The sequence below is a fragment of the Salmo trutta genome, chromosome 21, assembly GCF_901001165.1.
Source record: "Salmo trutta chromosome 21, fSalTru1.1, whole genome shotgun sequence".
NCBI classification, from domain to species: domain Eukaryota; kingdom Metazoa; phylum Chordata; class Actinopteri; order Salmoniformes; family Salmonidae; genus Salmo; species Salmo trutta.
Genome location: NC_042977.1, coordinates 6,749,881 through 6,770,510, shown reverse-complemented (window position 1 = coordinate 6,770,510; position 20,630 = coordinate 6,749,881). Strand labels below are relative to the sequence as shown.

The 20,630-nt window shown below is 42.6% G+C and overlaps 1 protein-coding gene across 1 annotated transcript in view; it reads left to right on the top strand.

Moving 5' to 3' along the window:
• The window catches only part of LOC115156583 (cadherin-7-like), a 120,586-nt gene that overhangs the window by 29,364 nt on the left and 70,592 nt on the right, over positions 1 to 20,630 (top strand). The window contains exons 3-7 of the mRNA XM_029704053.1: positions 1,142 to 1,261; positions 3,362 to 3,529; positions 5,042 to 5,229; positions 10,611 to 10,864; positions 11,217 to 11,353. Of these exons, the coding sequence (XP_029559913.1) occupies positions 1,142 to 1,261; positions 3,362 to 3,529; positions 5,042 to 5,229; positions 10,611 to 10,864; positions 11,217 to 11,353 (867 nt within the window). The remainder of the gene's footprint in view (positions 1 to 1,141; positions 1,262 to 3,361; positions 3,530 to 5,041; positions 5,230 to 10,610; positions 10,865 to 11,216; positions 11,354 to 20,630) is intronic.

The window sequence follows — 20,630 nt, the reverse complement described above, 5'->3', positions numbered from 1 at the left end:
CCCGATTCAGGGCATGGTGGAAACGATAAATTCACAAAACAACTATTATTAGCGTCCATGTGTTTTAATTAGGATCATGTTCAAAATGTTCATTAAACATAAGCAGGCTTTATCACAAGTTTCATATTAGCAAAGGTAGGTTTTGGAGCAGTTTTAAATAACAAAGTTTTGGCTGATTTTCAAAGCACACCTCACAACCAGGTTCATGACAACGGGGCGGCAGATAGCCTAGTGCTTAGAGCATTGGACTAGTAACTGAAAGGTTGCAAGATTGAATCCCCAAGGTAAAAATCTGTTGTTCTGCCCTTGAACAAGGCCGTTAACCCACTAGGCCATCATTGAAAATAATAATTTGTTCTTAACTGACTTGCCTAGTAAAATAAAAAAAAATGTAACATATTGAATTGAAACGCAAGACCAACTCTAGCCTGCACCATGCAATACATTATCACTACAACCCTACTTCAGGCCTTTCGTCTAGTGGATAACACCACCAAGTTCACTATCCAATCAAGTCCACATGGGATCAAATCCTGGTTCCACACCTACTTCAACAAAAAAATGATCAGCATTTCTCTGTCTACCTATGTCACGTCCTGGCCAGTATAAGGTTAATTGGTATTGTAGTTTGGTCAGGACGTGGCAGAGGGTATTCGTTTTATGTGGTTCGGGGTGGTGTGTTTGTTGGAAGGGGCATTTGATTTAAGTATTCCGGGGTTTTTTGGGCACTGTTTGGTTTTCATGTATTCTATGGTTAGTCTAGTGTGTGTGTTTCTATGTTGAGTTAATTGGGGTTGGACTTCCAATTGAAGGCAGCTGTTTGGTGTTGCCTTTGATTGGAAGTCCTATATTAGTTGGGTGTGTTTGTCTTGTATTTTGTGGGAGATTGTTCTGTGTTGAGCCTTATGCTTTGCCAGACTGTTTTTTTGTTGATCGTTCGTTCTTGTTATTTTGGTGTTCATTTTGTATTTATTAAAAAGCAAGATGAGCATACACATACCTGCTGCGTTTTGGTCCTCCATTACCGACGACAACTGTGACAACCTACATTATCCTGTCTGTTCAACTACGACGCTTGAAGAAAAAATAAATGGCGAACAGGCTTTTCAGTTGTTTTTATGACAATGATTTGTCATTACAGGCACATCTGTGGTGACGGTGGTGGCAACAGATGCGGATGACCCCACATATGGAAACAGTGCCAGGGTGATCTACAGTATCCTCGAGGGCCAGCCCTACTTCTCTGTGGAACCAAAGACAGGTGAGGATTAAACCAAATCACACAGAGGTGTGTACTGTCTAAAAGCTGGATCAACGAACACCCCAAGGTGTTGGAAGCCAGGGTCAGCCACAGTGAAGCACCCCTGGAGCAGTTTTAGGGGTTAAGTGCAAAATAGGGGTACCTAGCATCCCATCAGATTCTGTGCTGTCTGCCGTCACTTATACGCATAATTACATACAAATTATTAAACCTCAGCAGGGATAGTTTGTTAGATTGCAAAATGAAAATATGAGATATATTGGAGAATTCCGACATTATGTTACACAGCAAAGTCAAGTTTCCTCAAACTTACAAAGGGCAATTAGATTGAAAGCTTATTTGAGTGTTTTGTACATTTTCAGTTTGTAGATAAATACATTACTGAATATTTCTTCAAATTGCCCAGTAGCGGTACGTGGGTAAAATCATTGAGGAAGCCAAGCCAGGATAAAGGCCTTGCTACAACCTATGTTGTGATAATTGCAATGTTTGCTCTATAACCCATTAGTTCATATGCTACCGTAATACACGATAACGCTGAGAAAACAAAACGACAACAATTTAAATCAAATCAAATGTTATTGGTCACATACACATATTTAGCAGATGTTATTGCGGGCGTAGCTAAATGCTTGTGTTCCTAGCTCCAACAGTGCAGTAGTATCAAACAATTCACAACAATACACACAAATCTAAAAGTAAAAGAATGGAATTAAGAAATATATAAATATTATTAGAGCAATGTTGGAGTGGCATTTACTAAAATACAGTAGAATAGAATACAGTATATACATATGAAATGAGTAAAGCATGTCCAAAATTCCGCCAACAGTCACACTGTAAATAATGCATGTAACAAAATGTACATGACCTACAGCATGGTCAAGCAAGTTCATGTTTCAGTTTATTAAACAGTTTACTAAACAACTACTCAACCATCCTCATGAAGATGGTTGAGAGAATGCCAAGAATGTGCAAAGCTGTCATCAAGGCAAAGGGTGGCTACTTTGAAGAATCTCAAATATAAAATGTATTTTGATTTAACAGATTTTTGGTTACTATATGATTCCAAATGAGTTATTTCATAGTTTTCATGTCTTCACTATTACTCTACAATGTAGAAAATAGTAAAAATAAAGAAAAACCCTGGAATGAGTCGGTGTGTCCAAACTTTTGACTGGTAAAGGTAGAAAGGTAGAAATGATTATCTAGTTATCACTTAATACAACTCAAACTGTGTTTATGATGGTTGTCCTGATGTTACTGAGTGTAAGGGAGGTGCACACGTACAGTAGTCTGTTCCCAGATTAAAAGCCTCTGCCATCAAGGACAGCATTTACAACCTAACGCGCTGCCTCTTATTTCATCATTCTCTGAATGGAGTACTGCATGCATGAACCGGAGGGCTGACCGTGGGCGACGAGGACAAACTGTAATAACGTTCCTGAGTTATGAGTTTAAGGCTCAGAGCGGTGATGGCGCATTCGCCAAGGATTATTCTAGAATACAGCCATATGGTCATTGTCATACCAGGGAGAAACTCTTCCCAGCGAGCAAAAGAGTTTGCAATGACATCGTTATGATGTATTTTATGTTGTGGTCAGGTTGTGTACTGGTTGTTTAAGGAGGTTTTGTTAATGTCATTTAATCAACCAAAAAAATGAATCTTTATCTGGTTGTAACCTAATGATCTGACGAGATCATAAGAACCAAAATATGACTTATTTCCCATGACGCATTGATCTCGCCATCATTTTATTTCTATTTTCCGGAGTGTAACAAAGACCAGTTGGTTATAAATCACATGACGTCTTCTCTACCAGAACACCAGTTTACAACCAGAAAAAAACAAAATGATTACATCATGTGCCAAATTTTGCAAGCTGGGCAAGTCGTAGTGGGATTTGTCTATTCTTTTTTACGAGTTACTATAATATTATAATGCATCTGAGTAAAAAATGAATCAGTCATTTCAAGACGGTTGAAAAATTGCCACGTAGAAGACATAACATAAGTTGATTCATAAAACATACCAAGATGTACCACGTTATATTATAACTGAATGCCCTAAGTAAAGTGTTACTGAATCTTTTTTTGCAGGCGTGGTCAAGACAGCTCTACCCAATATGGACCGTGAGGCACGGGACCAGTATCTGTTGGTCATCCAGGCCAAGGACATGGTGGGCCAGATGGGAGGACTCTCTGGGACCACCTCCGTCATGGTGACTCTCACTGACGTCAACGACAACCCACCACACTTCTCTCGCAGTAAGCCCTTCTTTTCAGTCAGTTTGCACATTTTTTTTTTTATTTAACCAGGCAAGTCGGTTAAGAACAAATTCTTATTTACAATGATGATCTACACCAGCCAATCCCGGACAATGCTGGGCCAAATGTGCACCGCCCTATGGGACTCCCAATCATGGCTGGTTGTGGATTCAAACCAGGGTGTCTGTAGTGATGCCTCAAGCACTGAGATGCAGTGCCTTAGACCGCTGCGCCACTCTGGAGTCCAAAGACTGTAAAAATGGGACCGGATGCGTCTCTGCTTGGCACGCAGCATTAAGGAGATAGACTGAGGGTAAGGCTCTGCGATAGACTAGAGTTATGTCCAGGGGGTGTACTTGTACATCAAGCTGCCTCAAGAGAGAAACAGGAGATCCTCCTCCTATGAGACTCCTGCCCCTGCTCCTATGAGACATTCCGGCTCGCTCGTGCAAGGCTACTTACTTACTTACGTCCTTCTCAGGCTGGGTCTAAAGTTTGATATTTAAGGGCAAAAATAACATTGTTTTGATAAAACTGTCTACAGTAATTTGGGGGCGAGAATCTATCTACAGGACCATAATCAACCACAGAACACCATTACTCAACTAGAAAAGGCAATTTTTTGTGGATTTTTACAACAAGTTTTTTATCGCTACCTAATGAAAGGTGGTGCCATTGTTAAGACAGTATTGAGACAATGCTATAGCAGCATTATTGAGTGATAGAGAAGGGGTTGACCCATCTAAAGACCTGTATTTTCAGATCAAAAAGCTCCATCCCACATACTTGTGGAGAATGTGGATGCTTTTGTCTACCTGCCCATGGACTTCAAGTGAAATTAGCAGGCTGGCTAAAACTGGCACGTTCACAGAAATGTTGATTAATGTGCTTTGTCGCTTTGAAATAAACTTAATAAAGTGAAGTTGCAACCCTGAAGGTTCCATTGTTCCTTGAGATGTGTTGGGCTGCGTGGCGCAGCGGTCTAAGGTACTGCATCTCAGTGCTAGAGGCGTCACTACAGACCCTGGTTTGATTCCAGGCTGTATCACATACAGGCCGTGATTGGGAGTCCCATAGGGCTGCACACAATTGGGACAGCGTCATCTGGGTTTGGCTGGGGTAGGTCGTCATTGTAAATAAGAATTTGTTCTTAACTGACTTGTCTGGTTAAATAAAAAAAAATTGTGCAGGGTTCGAGCAGGGTTCGAGCTCCCAACCTTCCAATCTCAGGGTGGACACTAAGCAAAAGTTGTTAGTTGAGAAGGAAGTGGTGGTGGGAATCTATCCACAGACATGACAGACTCACACAAGAGTTAATATTGCTCAATCTGCACAGGGTAGAGGAACCCTACAGAAAAATAACAACAAAAACAGGTAGCCTACATTTAGCAACATGGCGATGAGCGTGGACACAGAGCGAAGGTGGAAAATGGTCTCATCAATAACTTGTATGTGTGGGCTGTTTTTATAATTTTCCTCTTCTCTCTTTCTCTCTGTCTCTCTCGCCTGTAGAAAGTTATCAATTCAGCATGTCTGAGTCCCTGCCGGTGGCCTCAGTGGTAGCCAAGATAAAGACGCTAGACTCGGATGTGGGGCCCAATGCTGAGATGGAGTACAGAATTGTGGATGGGGACGGCCTCGGGTTGTTCCGAATCACCCCCGACCGAGACACACAGGAAGGCCTCGTCACTCTGCAAAAGGTATAATGCAAACCTTTCCTTTAAGGAAGCCATCGCTAGAGGTCTGCTATAGTATTGCACTGTCCTCATGGACACCCTATAAGACCAATAGATAAGGTGTCCGTATTAAGACAGTGGAAGTTGTGTCAGAGTCGGAGTTTGGAGTTGGTGTCAAAGCGACAACAACACCAACTCAAATCTCCAAGTGAGTTTGACACAAATTCCATGGACGTGTAACTCTTGTCCATGGACACTATAGATGTAGATCCTTAATCTAATGCTTTTCCAACTCTGGTCCCAGATAGCTACTTTGTGTGCATGCTTTTGTTCCACCCTGGCAATAACACACCTGATACAGCTAATCATTTTACATTTTTAATTTAACCAGGAAATCCCATTGAGACACAGGCTTATGTGAAACAGGTGTGTTAGTGCTAGGCTGGAACTAAAGCCGGTACACACCATAGCTCCTCAGGCTGTGTTCAAAATCTGTCTTGCCTACTTTATTATTAACCTTTTATTAACTAGACAAGTCAGTTAAGAACAAATTCTTATTTACAATGACGGCCTAGCGGGGAACAGTGGGTTAACTGCCTTGTTCATGGGTAGAATGACAGATTTTTACCTTGTCAGCTCAGGGATTCGATTCAGCAACATTTTGGTTACTGGCCCACCACTCTAACCACTAGGCTACCTGCCGCCCCCTACTGTTTACTAAAACGACATATTGTGTAGTAATTATATTACATACCATTTAGAATGTACTGTGTAGTATAAACGTATGCAGTAAGCAACAAATATCAACAATCTAGGCTCACCCATATGGAGAATGTGTTCAAAATGCGCAATTCTGTTGTTTTCCCCCATTCGTTCATGTTGATACAGACCTCCTCTTATCTGATTATCAGCTGTTGTAAAACACATGTGGGTCTGAAAAGATGATTCTCTTGCTCAAAAGCCTGCAGCGAATTCTACTAGATGAAAAGCCAAAATGAGTACGACATCCTAGTATTTAAAGCACACGACATTTTAGAAATTTGACATACTATAAAAGTTTATATTTTTGCAAATCCAATCAGTCTACCATTTAGAACACAAGTATGGGTATTCATACACGGCCAAAGTCTGTAAGACGTCCCCTGGAATTTGAAGAACTTGACTTCTAAATGCTTCTTAAGTTTCTCTGAACTTAATCATAAAGCTTTTGACTCTTGCCAAAATATCCGTTTCAAATGGAGATAAAAATATCTCTTTAGCTTTTTTCTACAATTTGAATTATTTACAGACAATGAGTGTATGCTCAATACTTTGCATTTTATATCTTAAAAAGCAATAATTTCATAACTCTGACAGGATGAGTAAATGAGGAGCTTTGAGGGTGCTTCAGAAGACATTTTCAGGGTCATGCATCTTTGTCTTAAGATCAATATTTTGCCTTGGCACAGTTATGTACTGTAAGTCAATATGACAGAAATGTTCAGAGATTGAGGAGGCTCAGAAAACAGTTGTACACTGCTCAAAAAAATAAAGGGAACACTTAAACAACACAATATAACTCCAAGTCAAACACACTTCTGTGAAATCAAACTGTCCACTTAGGAAGCAACACTGATTGACAATAAATGTCACATGCTGTTGTGCAAATGGAATAGACAACAGGTGGAAATTATAGGCAATTAGCAAGACACCCCCAATAAAGGAGTGTTTCTGCAGGTGGGGACCACAGATGCTATGCTTCCTGGCTGATATTTTGGTCACTTTTGAATGCTGCCGGTGCTTTCACTCTAGTGGTAGCATGAGACGGAGTCTACAACCCACCCCACGTGGCTCAGGTAGTGCAGCTCATCCAGGATGGCACATCAATGCGAGCTGTGGCAAGAAGGTTTGCTGTGTCTGTCAGCGTACTGTCCAGAGCATGGAGGCGCTACCAGGAGACAGGCCAGTACATCAGGAGACGTGGAGGAGGCCGTAGGAAAGCAACAACCCAGCAGCAGGACCGCTACCTCCGCCTTTGTGCAAGGAGGAGCAGGAGGAGCACTGCCAGAGCCCTGCAAAATGACCTCCAGCAGGCCACAAATGTGCATGTGTCTGCTCAAACGGTCAGAAACAGACTCCATGAGGGTGGTATGAGGGCCCGACGTCCACAGGTGGGGGTTGTGCTTACAGCCCAACACCGTGCAGGACGTTTGGCATTTGCCAGAGAACACCAAGATTGGCAAATTCGCCACTGGTGCCCTGTGCTCTTCACAGATGAAAGCAGGTTCACACTGAGCACGTGACAGACGTGACAGAGTCTGGAGACGCCGTGGAGAACGTTCTGCTGCCTGCAACATCCTCCAGCATGACCGGTTTGGCGGTGGGTCAGTCATGGTGTGGGGTGGCATTTCTTTTGGGGGCCCGCACAGCACTCCATGTGCTCGCCAGAGGTAGCCTGACTGCCATTAGGTACCGAGATGAGATCCTCAGACCCCTTGTGAGACCATATGCTGGTGCGGTTGGCCCTGGGTTCCTCCTAATGCAAGACAATGCTAGACCTCATGTGGCTGGAGTGTGTCAGCAGTTCCTGCAAGAGGAAGGCATTGATGCTATGGACTGGCCCGCCCGTTCCCCAGACCTGAATCCAATTGAGCACATCTGGGACATCATGTCTCGCTCCATCCACCAACGCCACGTTGCACCACAGACTGTCCAGGAGTTGGCGGATGCTTTAGTCCAGGTCTGGGAGGAGATCCCTCAGGAGACCATCCGCCACCTCATCAGGAGCATGCCCAGGCGTTGTAGGGAGGTCATACAGGCACGTGGAGGCCACACACACTATTGAGCCTCATTTTGACTTGTTTTAAGGACATTACATCAAAGTTGGATCAGCCTGTAGTGTGGTTTTCCACTTTAATTTTGAGTGTGACTCCAAATCCAGACCTCCATGGGTTGATAAATTGGATTTCCATTGATTATTTTTGTGTGATTTTGTTGTCAGCACATTCAACTATGTAAAGAAAAAAGTATTTAATAAGATTATTTATTTCATTCAGATCTAGGATGTGGTGTTTAAGTGTTCCCTTTATTTTTTTAGCAGTATATATGTGTGGACAAAATGAGATCAAAATAGTAAAAAATATAAGTTTAACCCTGGGCCTTTATCTATTGTGAAGTGATTTCAGCTGACTTATTTTATTATTTCATTCTTTTTTCTTGTTCCTCACTTCCTTCCTGCCTTCCCTCTCTCTCTCGTTCTCTCTCTCCCCCCTCCCTCTCTTCCCTATTTTATTTACTCCCTTCCATATTTAAAAAAACATTTGTCTCTTTCCTCCATCCTCAGTGGCTTGCGAAAGTATTCACCCCCTTAGAATTGGTCCTATTTTGTTGCCTTACAACCTGGAATTGAAATCGATTGTTTGGGGGGTTTGTATCATTTGCCGTACACAACATGCCTACCACTTTGAAGATGCAAAATATTTTTTATTGTGACACAAATGAGAAATAAGACAAAACAGAACTTGAGCGTGCATAACTATTCACCCCCCCAAAGTCAATACTTTGTAGAGCCACCTTTTGCAGCAATTACAGCTGCAAGTCTCTTGGGGTATGTCTCTAAAAGCTTGGCACATCTAGCCACTGGGATTCTTGCCCATTCTTCAAGGCAAAACTGCTCCAGCTCCTTCAAGTTGGATGGGTTCCACTGGTTTACAGCAATCTTTAAGTCATACCACAGATTCTCAATTGGATTGAGGTCTGGGCTTTGACCTAGCCATTCCAAGACATTAAAATGTTTCCCCTTAAACCACTCGAGTGTTGCTTTAGCAGTATCCTTAGGGTCATTGTCCTGCTGGAAGGTGAACCTCCGTCCCAGTTTCAAATCTCTGGAGGACTGAAACAGGTTTCCCTCAAGAATTTCCCTGTATTTAGCGCCATCCATAATTCCTTCAATTCTGACCAGTTTCCCAGTCCCTGCCAATGAAAAACATCCACACAGCATGATGCTGCCACCACCATGCTTCACTGTGGGGATGGTGTTTTCGGGGTGATGAGAGGTGTTGGGTTTGCGTCAGACATAACGTTTTCTTTGATGGCCATAAAGCTACATTTTAGTCTCATCTGACCAGAGTACCTTCTTCCATATGTTTGGCGAGTCTCCCACATGCATTTTGGCGAACACAAAACGTGTTTGCTTATTTTTTTCTTAAAGCAATGTTTTTTTTCTGCCGAAATTCCGTAAAGCCTAACTCTGTGGAGTGTACAGCTTAAGTGGTCCTATGGACAGATACTCCAATCTCCGCTGTGAAGCTTTGCAGCTCCTTCAGGGTTATCTTTGGTCGCTTTGTTGCCTCTCCGATTAATGCCCTCCTTGCCTGGTCCGTGAGTTTTGGTGGGCGGCCCTCTCTTGGCAGGCTTGTTGTGGTGCCATGTTCTTTCCATTTTTTAATAATGGATTTAATCGTGCTCCGTGGGATGTTCAAAGTTTTGGCTATTTTTTTATAACCCAACCCTGATCTGTACTTCTCCACAACTTTGTCCCTGACCTGTTTGGAGAGGTCGTTGGTCTTCATGGTGCCCCTTGCTTAGTGGTGTTGCAGAATCTGGGACCTTCAGAACAGGTGTATATATACTGAGATCACGTGACACTTAGATTGCACACAGGTGGACTTTATTTAACTAATTATGAGACTTCTGAAGGTAATATGTTGTACCAAATCTTACTCAGGGGCTTCACAGCAAAGGGGTGAATACATATGCACACACCACTTTTCAGTTTTACATTTGTTTGAATTTTTTTGAAACAAGTAATTTTTTAAATTTCCCTTCACCATTTTGGTCTATTTTGTAGTCCATTATATGAAATCCAAATAAAAATCAAGTTAAATTACAGGTTGTAATGCAACAAAATAGGAAAAATGCCAATGGGGATGATAATAATTTTGCGAGGCACTGTATTCCTTCCGTCCATCCTACTAAAACGACCTATTTTGTAGTAATCATACTACATACTATTTACAATATACTGTTTAGTAAAAATGTATGCAGTAAGAAACAAATGTCAACATCATCCATACAAATATTATTTCATCTAATGCACAATTGCGTTGTTTCCAGCCATTTTTTCATTTTGGTACAGCACATCCCCTTATGTGATTATCAGCTGTTGTCAAACACATTACGTCCCAAAAAATGATTCTCTTCCTCAATAGCATGCAACGAATTCGTACTAGATAAAAAGCCAAAAGAATTGTTGAAATTGTCGAAATTTTGCATACAATATTTTACTAACTATATTTTCACATTCCCAACTAGCCTACTTTTTAGAACTCAAGTACTGGTATTCAGATATGCCCAAAGTCTGACCCACCCTCCTTCTTTCCCTACTTCCTTCAATAAATATTTCTCTCTCCCTTTCAAATCGGTAGGGCCTGGACTTTGAGACCAAGTCGAGCTACACCCTGCGTGTCGAAGTGTCCAATAGAAACATCGACCTGCGATTCCTCTCCCTTGGCCCATTTAGCGACACAGCTACAGTGCGCCTCATCGTGGAGAACGTGGACGAGCCGCCTGTTTTCTCCTTGCCGCTCAGCAAAATGTTAATATCGGAGGCAGCAAAGGTGGGCACCACCATCGGGACGGTCTCCGCACATGACCCTGACTCCACCAACAGTCCCATCAGGTAGGGGTGTGGCAAGGATTCATCATAGCAAGTTCTAAATCGTAATGCTCTGTTACTGTTTAAATGTTTTTGATCAGTTCTATTTTCTGTTTCTACGACAAATACATTTGCTGGTTGTTTAACTTGTTATGTATTTGGTATGCATCAATTGTAGCCTTCATTATTCGATGTATGATTGCTCCTTATTATAACAGCCTGCATAAATGTACAGTATGCATCCCTGATTAATGCATTCTTAATGCATTGCCCACAGATGGTCCATAGAATGCATTTATATGGTGGGTGCTGTTGAATCTGGCCCTTGATAGAAAGCCTCTTCAACAGGCTCTCTCTCCTTTCTACCTAACTCCAGGTACTCAATAGATCGCAACACCGACTTGGAGCGCTTCTTCAACATAGACGCCACCACCGGTGTCATCAGCACTGCCAAACCGCTGGACAGAGAAGTCAACGCCATACATAACATCACCATCTTCGCCATGGAGAGCTGTAAGTGTTCTTACTCTGCTCTGTCTGCAGTTGCTACATTACATACGGTTCTTGTCAATCACTGTTACAACTTCAAGATACACAATGGAGTTGCTAATTGTGTACATCAAATGTTGGCTTTCTGTACAATGTGGCGATTTCTGGACAATATGTCTATTTAAGGGACCCCTAAAGAGCACCCCCAGAGGCAAATGTTATGTAGTGCCTCTTCAACAGTGACATCACATACGACTTAAGACTATTTCACACTGACAAATCCCAAATTCTCTTTAAAATGAAGTAAATCCTGTATCATAAAAGAGAGTACAGGAAGCTTAATTCTATTTCCCAATGAATATCATTAGTAGAAGGCTCACTGAGATGTTGCCAAATTCTCCCGAAAGTCTGAAAATCAGTAGGGAGAACGTGCACAGACCCTTCATCTCCTTGACTTGTAAAGGAGAGTTTGAGCAGATGCTCTGCTGCTACAGAGGTTGACTGCAGTTCATCGCTGGCTCTAGAACTTGTAGTGTTTGATCGAGCGTCACCTTGATTCCAAACGATGGCCGAAGCTGACCCACACACACACACACACACACACTTTCCTCCCAACGCCCGGGCTCTCCCGCTGCAGACTTTGTCTGTGACCTTCACCAAAAGAAGTGCCGCTGTTCCCCAATCGTTCCATCTGACTCAGTACTACTGAGGCTGGAGCTCAATCAAACCTGCACTGTGGCAAACCCCCATTGGGATTGGAGGAGTGTAACATTGCTCCTTAATCATTTTACTTTCAACATATTTAAGTAGATTTCTAACTACTCTAACATAACGAATCCCCGAGCTGACAAAGTAAAAATGTCTTTCTGCCCCTGAGCAGTTATCCCACTGTTCCCCAGGCGTCAAAGACGTGGATGTCGATTAAGGCAGCCCCCCGCACCTCTCTGATTCAGAGGGGTTGGGTTAAATGCGGAAGACACATTTCAGTTGAATTTATTCAGTTGTACAACTGACTAGGTATCCCTCTTTCCTTTCCTTAATGTAATTATAGTTTCAACATATTTACATGTAAATACACTCTTAGAAAAAAAGGTGCTATCTAGAATCTAAAAGGGTTATTTGGCTAAAACCATAGCAGAACCCATTTTGGTTCCAGGTAGAACCCTTTTAAAAAGGGTTCTCCTATGGGGACAGCTGAAGAACCCCTTTGGAACCCTTTTTTCTACGAGTGTACAGTAGGTTGTACTGTACACTCGTAGAAAAAAGGGTTCCAAAGGGGTTCTTCAGCTCCTTAGTCACACTTCATTGCTCCTTAGTCAATGACATTTCACTTTCAACATCAGTAGAGTTGAGTAGAGTACTCTAACGTACCTCCTTGTAAATTTAATTTAACTTTTAACATATTTTATTAGAATAGAGTACTACTATAACCTCCTCAGTCAATTTCATTTGACTTTCAAAACATTTTAAGCAGTGCGATTAATTAGACAATGAGTGAATATTGAATACAACTCAAATCGAAGTAGATATAACGTGCATTTTTGCAGGGACAGTATATGAATTTGTTATTTTTTTATTTCACCTTTATTTAACCAGGTAGGCCAGTTGAAAAAAAGTTCTCATTTACAACTGTGACCTGGCCAAGATAAAGCAAAGCAGTGCAACACAAACAACAGAGTTACACATGGAACAAACGTACAGTCAATAACACAATATAAAAAGTCTATATACAGTGTGTGCAAATGGCGCAAGGAGGTAAGGCAATAAATAGGCCATTGTAGCGAAGTAATTACAATTTAGAAAATTAACACTGGAGTGATAGATGTGCAGATGATGATGTGCAAGTAGAAATACTGGTGCGCAAAAGAGCAAAAAAGTCAAAAACAATATGGGGATGAGGTAGGTAGATTGGATGGGCTGTGTACAGCTGCAGCGATCGGTAAGCTGCTCAGATAGCTGATGCTTAAAGTTAGTGAGGGAGATATAAGTCTCCAACTTCAGCAATTTTTGCTATTCGTTCCAGTCATTGGCAGCAGAGAGCTGGAAGGAATGGCTTGCCAAAGGAGGGGGTGGCTTTGGGGATGACCAGTGAGATATACAGTTGAAGTCGGAAGTTTACATACACCTTAGCCAAATACATTTAAACTCAGTTTTTCACAATTCCTGACATTTGATCCTAGTAAAGATTCCGTTTTAGGTCAGTTAGGATCACCACTTTATTTTAAGAATGTGAAAGGTCAGAATAATAGTAGAGTGATTTATTTCAGCTTTTATTTCTTTCATCACATTCCCAGTGGGTCAGAAGTTTACATACACTCAATTAGTATTTGGTAGCATTGCCTTTAAATTGTTTAACTTGGGTCAAACGGTTTGGGTAGCCTTCCACAAGCTTCCCACAATAAGTTGGGTGAATTCTCTTTGCTCGCACTCACTTTTTCAGTTCTGCCCACAAATGTTCTATGGGATGGAGGTCAGGGTTTTGTGATGGCCACTCCAATACCTTGACTTTGTTGTCCTTAAGCCATTTTGCCACAACTTTGGAAGTATGCTTGGGGTCATTGTCCATTTGGAAGACTAATTTGCGGCCAAGCTTTAACTTCCTGACTGATGTCTTGAGATGTTGCTTCAATATATCCACATCATTTTCCCACCTCACGATGCCATCCATTTTGTGAAGTGCACCAGTCCCTCCTGCAGCAAAGCACCCCTACAACATGATGCTGCCACCCCTGTGCTTCACGGTTGGGATGGTGTTCTTCAGCTTGCAAGCCTCCCCCTTTTTTCTCCAAACATAACGATGGTCATTATGGCCAAACAGTTCTATTTTTGTTTCATCAGACCAGAGGACATTTCTCCAAAGTACGAACTTTGTCCCCATGTGCAGTTGCAAGCCATAGTCTAGCTTTTTTTATGGCGGTTTTGGAGCAGTGGCTTCTTCCTAGCTGAGCGGCCTTTCAGGTTGTCAATATAGGACTCGTTTTACTGTGGATATAGATACTTTTGTATCTGTTTCCTCCAGCATCTTCACAAGGTCCTTTGCTATTGTTCTGGGATTGATTTGCACTTTTTGCAACAAAGTACGTTCATCTCTAGGAGACATAACGCGTCTCCTTCCTGAGCGGTATGACGGCTGAGTGGTCACATGGTGTTTATACTTGCATACTATTGTTTGTACAGATGAACGTGGTACCTTCAGGCATTTGGAAATTGCTCCCAAGGATGAACCAGACTCATGGAGGTCTACCATTTTGAAATGTGGAGGCAATCATTTTTAATAAGCCTAACTCGTATGCATTCTCCTGTTCTATTGTTTTCTTTTCAACTTTCTTTCATTGTCCAGAAGCCAAAGGCATTATCCTAATCATATTAGCGACCCTTGAAAGTTGTTGCATCTTTAAATCCCTCCTCTTTCTAATGGATATTTCCATTTCTGTCCATGAAACCGCTTGCATGTGCGGTGCGCATTATAGAATAGAGTTTTGAATTTGAACATTCCTGCGTAGGCTTACTGCCGTGTGTACATTGATGTGAAGAAATAATAGTTTATCAACATTTTAAGCTAAACATTCTGATCTGTTCCATCAGCCCTATTAAATGATAGGCATACACCTCCACTACACTACTTTGATACGTATCAGTGGGGATTAAGAATTGAGTATACGCAATGCCCACAGAAAAAATAAGTGGGTATACGGCATATACCTGCATATACCCTCCACTACACCACTGCTATTGAGGAAGAGAATCATCTTTTCACACCCACGTGTATTTGACAACAGCTAATAATCAGAATAGGGGATGTCCTGTACAAAAATGAACAAATCACCATTGCACATTAGATGACGCTTTCTCAGTATGTATGATTAGTATGTTGATATTTGTTTCTTACTGCATACATTTTTACCAAACAGTGAATTCTAGTAAGTAGGCAAGGCAGATTTCGGACACTGTCACGTCCTGACCATAGTAAGTTGTTATTTTCTATGTTAGAGTAGGTCAGAGCGTGACAGGGGGTGTTTGTCTGTTTTTGTATTTCTATGTTCAGTTTCTATGTTTTGTATTTCTTTGTGTTGGGCCGAGTATGGTTCCTAACCAGAGGCAGCTGTCTAACGTTGTCTCTGATTAGGAACCATACTTAGGCAGCCTGTTTTTCCTTTGGGTTTTGTGAGTAGTTTTCCGTTTTGTTCATGTACCTGGTGGAAATGTTGGCTGTCGTTTTTGTTATTTTTGTTTAAGTGTCGTCATTAAAAGAAATATGAGCACTTTACACGCTGCGCCTTGGTCCCCTTCATACGACCCTCGTTACAGAACTACCCACCATGACTGGATCGAGCGGCATGCCCAGGCAGAGATGGACACCTGGTCACACATGGAATGGATGGAGTTGGGGCAAGTCATTGACAGATATCGGAGCCTACCGGGGAAGAATGAGAGGCAGCCCCAAAAACATTTGGGGGGGGCACACGGATAGTTTGGCTGGGCCAGGGGTGAGCCCGGAGCCAACTCCCAGTGCTTATTGTGGTGAGCATGTGCCTGCCTCTCGCACTCTCTCTCCGGTACGCCTCCATAATCCAGTACGTCCAGTGCCTGCTCCTCGCGCTCTCCCTCCAGTGCGCCTTCAGAATCCAGGAAGTCCTGTGCCTGCTTCCCACACTCTCCCTCCAGTTCACCTCAATAGCCCAGTAAGGCCGGGGGCCTGCTTTGAGCACTCAGTGCGTCTCCCCAGTCCGGTGAGACCGGTTCCAGCTCCCCGTAGGAAGCCTCCAGTGATGATCAATGGTCCGAAGCCTCCAGTGATAATCCATGGCACGAAGCCTCCAGTGATGATCCATGGCCGGAGCCTGTAGGGATGATCCATGGCACGAAGCCTCCAGTGATGATCCATGGCCCGGAGCCTGTAGGGATGATCTATGGCCCTTAGCCTCCAGTGATGATCCATGGCACAAAGCCTCCAGTGATGATCCATGGTGCGGACCCAGTAGTGATGATCTATGGCACGGAGCCTGCAGCGAAGGTCCCCAGTCCGGAACCTACAGAGACGCTCCTCAGCCCGGAGCCTCCAGCGACGCTCCTCAGCCCGGAGCCTCCAGCGACGCTCCTCAGCCCGGGGCCTCCAGCGACGCTCCCCAGTCCGGGCCCTCAGCGACGCCCCCCAGTCCGGGGCCCTCAGCGACGCTCCTCAGCCCGGAGCCTTCAGCGACGCTCCTCAGCCCGGAGCCTTCAGCGACGCTCCTCAGCCCGGAGCCTTCAGCGGCTGTCCTCAGCCCGGAGCCTTCAGCGGCGGTCTGTATCCAGGGTCAGTCAGTTCCCTTACCATATTTACAATGTGCCGGGATACTGGAGTGATAGAGATAGATATGTATAGGCGTAAGGTGACTAGGCATCAGGATGATATGATAAACAGAGTAGTAACAGCAGCATATATGATGATTGTATGTGAGTGGTTGTGCGAGTGTGTACAGTCAGTATAAATGTGTGTGCATATTATGTGTGTGTGAGCAAATTATGAAGTGGGTTTGTGCGTGTGTTGGAGGGTCAGTGAGTGTGCAAATGACTACACAGACTATGAACTCAATTAGTCCATGTAGCTATTTTGTCAGCTATTTAGTTAGCTATTTAGCAGTCTTTGGGATAGAAGCTGTTCAGGAGCCTGGTTGACAGACTTGATGCACCGGTACCACTTAACATGCAGATGCAGAGAGAACAGTCTATGGCTTGGGTGGCTGTAGTCTTTAATGATTTTCTGGGCCTTCCTTTAAAACCGCCTGATATAGAGGTTCTGGATGGCAGGGAGCTCGGCCCCAGTGATGTACTGGGCTGTCCTAAAAAAGGAATTTTTCAAAAAAACACATATCCATAAATCCAGCACAGGACTACACAATATAAAAGACGCATCAAACTGGTTATGCTATTGAACAGTTCAACAGGCAAAAATTAACATGTTCATTAGTGATTTACTTTGTTGTTTAAATCGCTTATGAAAGTGGACATGGAATGGAATGTAGTTGATAGAAGATTCCCCAACTTGTGCCCGCTAGACTAAATAGAAAAACAAGATACTCATCTTTGACTCAAGATTACTTGACCGAAAGAAATGTCATAAACAGAGCTGACAGGATTCCATATTCTTCATGTCAGATGCATAGTGTTATATAATATATTTCAATCTGAACGTTTTGCTCGCATTATAATGTGGCTTATGTTACCGTTCCTTCCCTTTCTTTAGGCTAAGCTTCTAGCTACACCAGCTACAATGGCGTTCTATGAAACCTGAATGTACTATGTAACTAACATTTATAGCAATAACTACACATTCTAACTACAACAGTAACACCAACAATCAATACCCATATCCAATGTTGCTACTTACAAGTGTCTGTCCAGCAGAATAAGGCCATCCCTTGCTTGCTCGAATGTGTCTTCCACCAAAACAAGCCTACGTGCTGAACAGCAACTTTCGGGAGTCAAATCATTTTGGTGGGGGATAGGCAATGCTGGTCATGTACACTACTGGTCAAAAGTTTTAGAACACCTACTCATTCAAGGGTTTTTCTTTATTCGTACTATTTTCTACATTGTAGAACAAGTTGTTGCATTTTATAAGAATATGGTTAGAATTATACACTGTAATTTTAGGCCTTGTCAATAGCCTAGTGAATTGAATCTTGTTTATTGACTATGTTTGGCATGTCCAGATTGCAATTTAAAGTAGGCCTAGCCCCTAAGTCAGTGTGAATGCTGTAGCCTATGTTAACAATGTATTTCCATGTTGAAACAATGCAATTAGAAAAATGTGGACTGCAAATATATTCAACATATTTAGCAAATATGGGGCAGGCTATTTAACAAACTAGGCTATAACGTATTAAACATTCTAACTGGAGTTGATGACAATGCAATACATAAAAGACTGTAAATACACGACGTGAAGCAGCCATATATTTAGCCATGGAGCACTTTCTGATTGGACACTGAGGGGCCGAGCCTAGACACTCCCACAACTTGTTTATTCATAAAAACCGAGCTCTTTCGTGCCACCGCCAGCTTCTACGCCCATAATTCCAGTTGTGAAAATAGCTAAAATATTTTAGACACACCCCCGAACATACATACCACTACACTCTTAGAAGAAAGGGTTCCAAAAGGGTTCTTCGGCTGTACCCATAGGATAACCCTTTTTGGTTCCATGTAGAACCCTCTGTAGAAAGGGTTCTACATGGAACCCAAAAGAGTTCTACCTGTAACCAAAAATGGTTCTTCAAAGGGTTCTCCTATGGGGACAGCTAAAGTATCCTTTAAGGTCGTAGATACACTCTTGGAAAAAAAGGCGCTAATGCCAGCCCTAATATTAACCATTGCGTTAGGATGGTTGAAATAGAGACTTTTTAAAGTCAATAGATCATGGTCAGAGGCATCGCAGCTCCCTTAAATGTGTCTTGGCAGGGAAGATTGAGGTGTCTTCTCCTATGTTTCTCTGGGTGGGAGACATGGCTGATCCCTGAAGAAGCCTTGTGTCCATTGTGTTAGCCAGAGTTAGCAATTGGCCAAAAAATTAAGGTATTCTTGAAAACAAATCTTGGGACTGGCTTCAAGGACACATATTAGGTTTAGTCTTGGACTAAAAAGCATGCTCAATAGGGAATCTCCATTTTAAATAGCTTCTTAGTCAAGGACTAGAATTAGTCTGTGTCTGGTAAACTAACCCTAACTGTGCAATCAGATGATCGAGTTCACCATAACAATTGGATGCCTATCACCCTTTGGTGTTGTGCCTCCAAAATGTGCTATTCGATTATACAATTGCAGGAAAAGCTGGGCTTCAGATGTGAGATGTTTCTGTTAAAAGCTTTTCAATCAATTTCTATCTTTGGATATCCTCATGATTTGAGTTTTTGTCTCACTTTGGACTGGGATTAGAAAGTTAGAAATAAGTTGTACCAAAGGAGGCCAATTTGCAAGAACAGAAGTTTGCTCCAAAGGCTAACACTCAGTTTTTGTCTCTCTATACCTCGTTCCAGTCTATGCCCTCAAGACATTGAATAGAGTGGGGAGCTGTATCTCTATGACAACATACTTTACTGCCATTGTCAGAGTCGGTAGAGCTCAGCTAAAATATCACCTCTCTTTATTTATTTCCTTTGGGCAGCATCATAAACCAACTGGGTTACTGTACCTGGAGAGTGAGGCAAGATTCTTGGATCTGCTTCTCACCTGGCTGGCTGCCTTACTGAGAAGTGTGTGTATGTATGTTGTGTGTGTGATTTACAGTAATTAAGTGCTCTCTCTCTCTCTCCCCCTCTTGCAGTCTCTCCCGCTTCACCTCTATAAATTAACAGCAGATGTGCATGATTCACTGACAGATGCACATAATCTATTTCCGAGTCGAGCTGCAATCAGCACTGTGGAGACATGTAGCTAACGCTACAGTAGTAAAAGGTGTTAATTTCGCAAATGTTTTATTCATGGAGATGTTTTGATAACATTTGCATGAGGGAGATAAACATTGGATATTTGCACTGGAGTTTTGCACTACAAACACATGTACTGTATGCTTACAGAAACTCATTATGATATTGGCCGCGTTCCAGACCGACTGCAAAGCAGTCAAACTGCACATATTAATCAGTGATTTGGGCATCAGATTTCAATATCATTGTAACATCTGCTTCCAACTCACACAATCAAACACCTAGATCCCCTGAACGCAGCTTACTCTCCAGATCCCAATCACCTGTTCACACACCTGTATGTCATTATCACACACTATTTAGTTCAGTTCTTTGCACCCAATCACTGTGAGGTATTGTTTGTTTTGTGACACACGGCTTTCTGAGCTTCCCGTGAGTTACTTCTCCCGTGATTTATAGTTTATGCCTGCCTCACTAATGATGGCTTTTGCCTATTCCCTGCCTGTACTTTAGCCTATCGGATTTCCTGTTATGTACCTATTACCTGATCTCCCAGAATGCGTTACTAGCCTTTTCCCTGCCTGTACTGTTGCCCTTTTGGACCCCTGTGTATGACCTTCTGCCTGCCCCTGGACCCAGCTACCTGCCTCCTCCTGTGGTCCTTTGCAATAAACACCTGCTGTGCCCTGCTCTTGAAACCAGCTCTCTGTCTCCCCTCGTGTTAATTGCAATCATATTGATGCTTTTACTGTCATGTTAAACACTTTCAGAGGTTATGAGATTTAGGCGGCCTGGAACACAGCCAATGTGTCATCCACAAAATTATATAGATAGCAACTGATACGCAAGGCGTTTAGAGTCGTGTTCCTTAGGGCATGTTCACACCACATCAA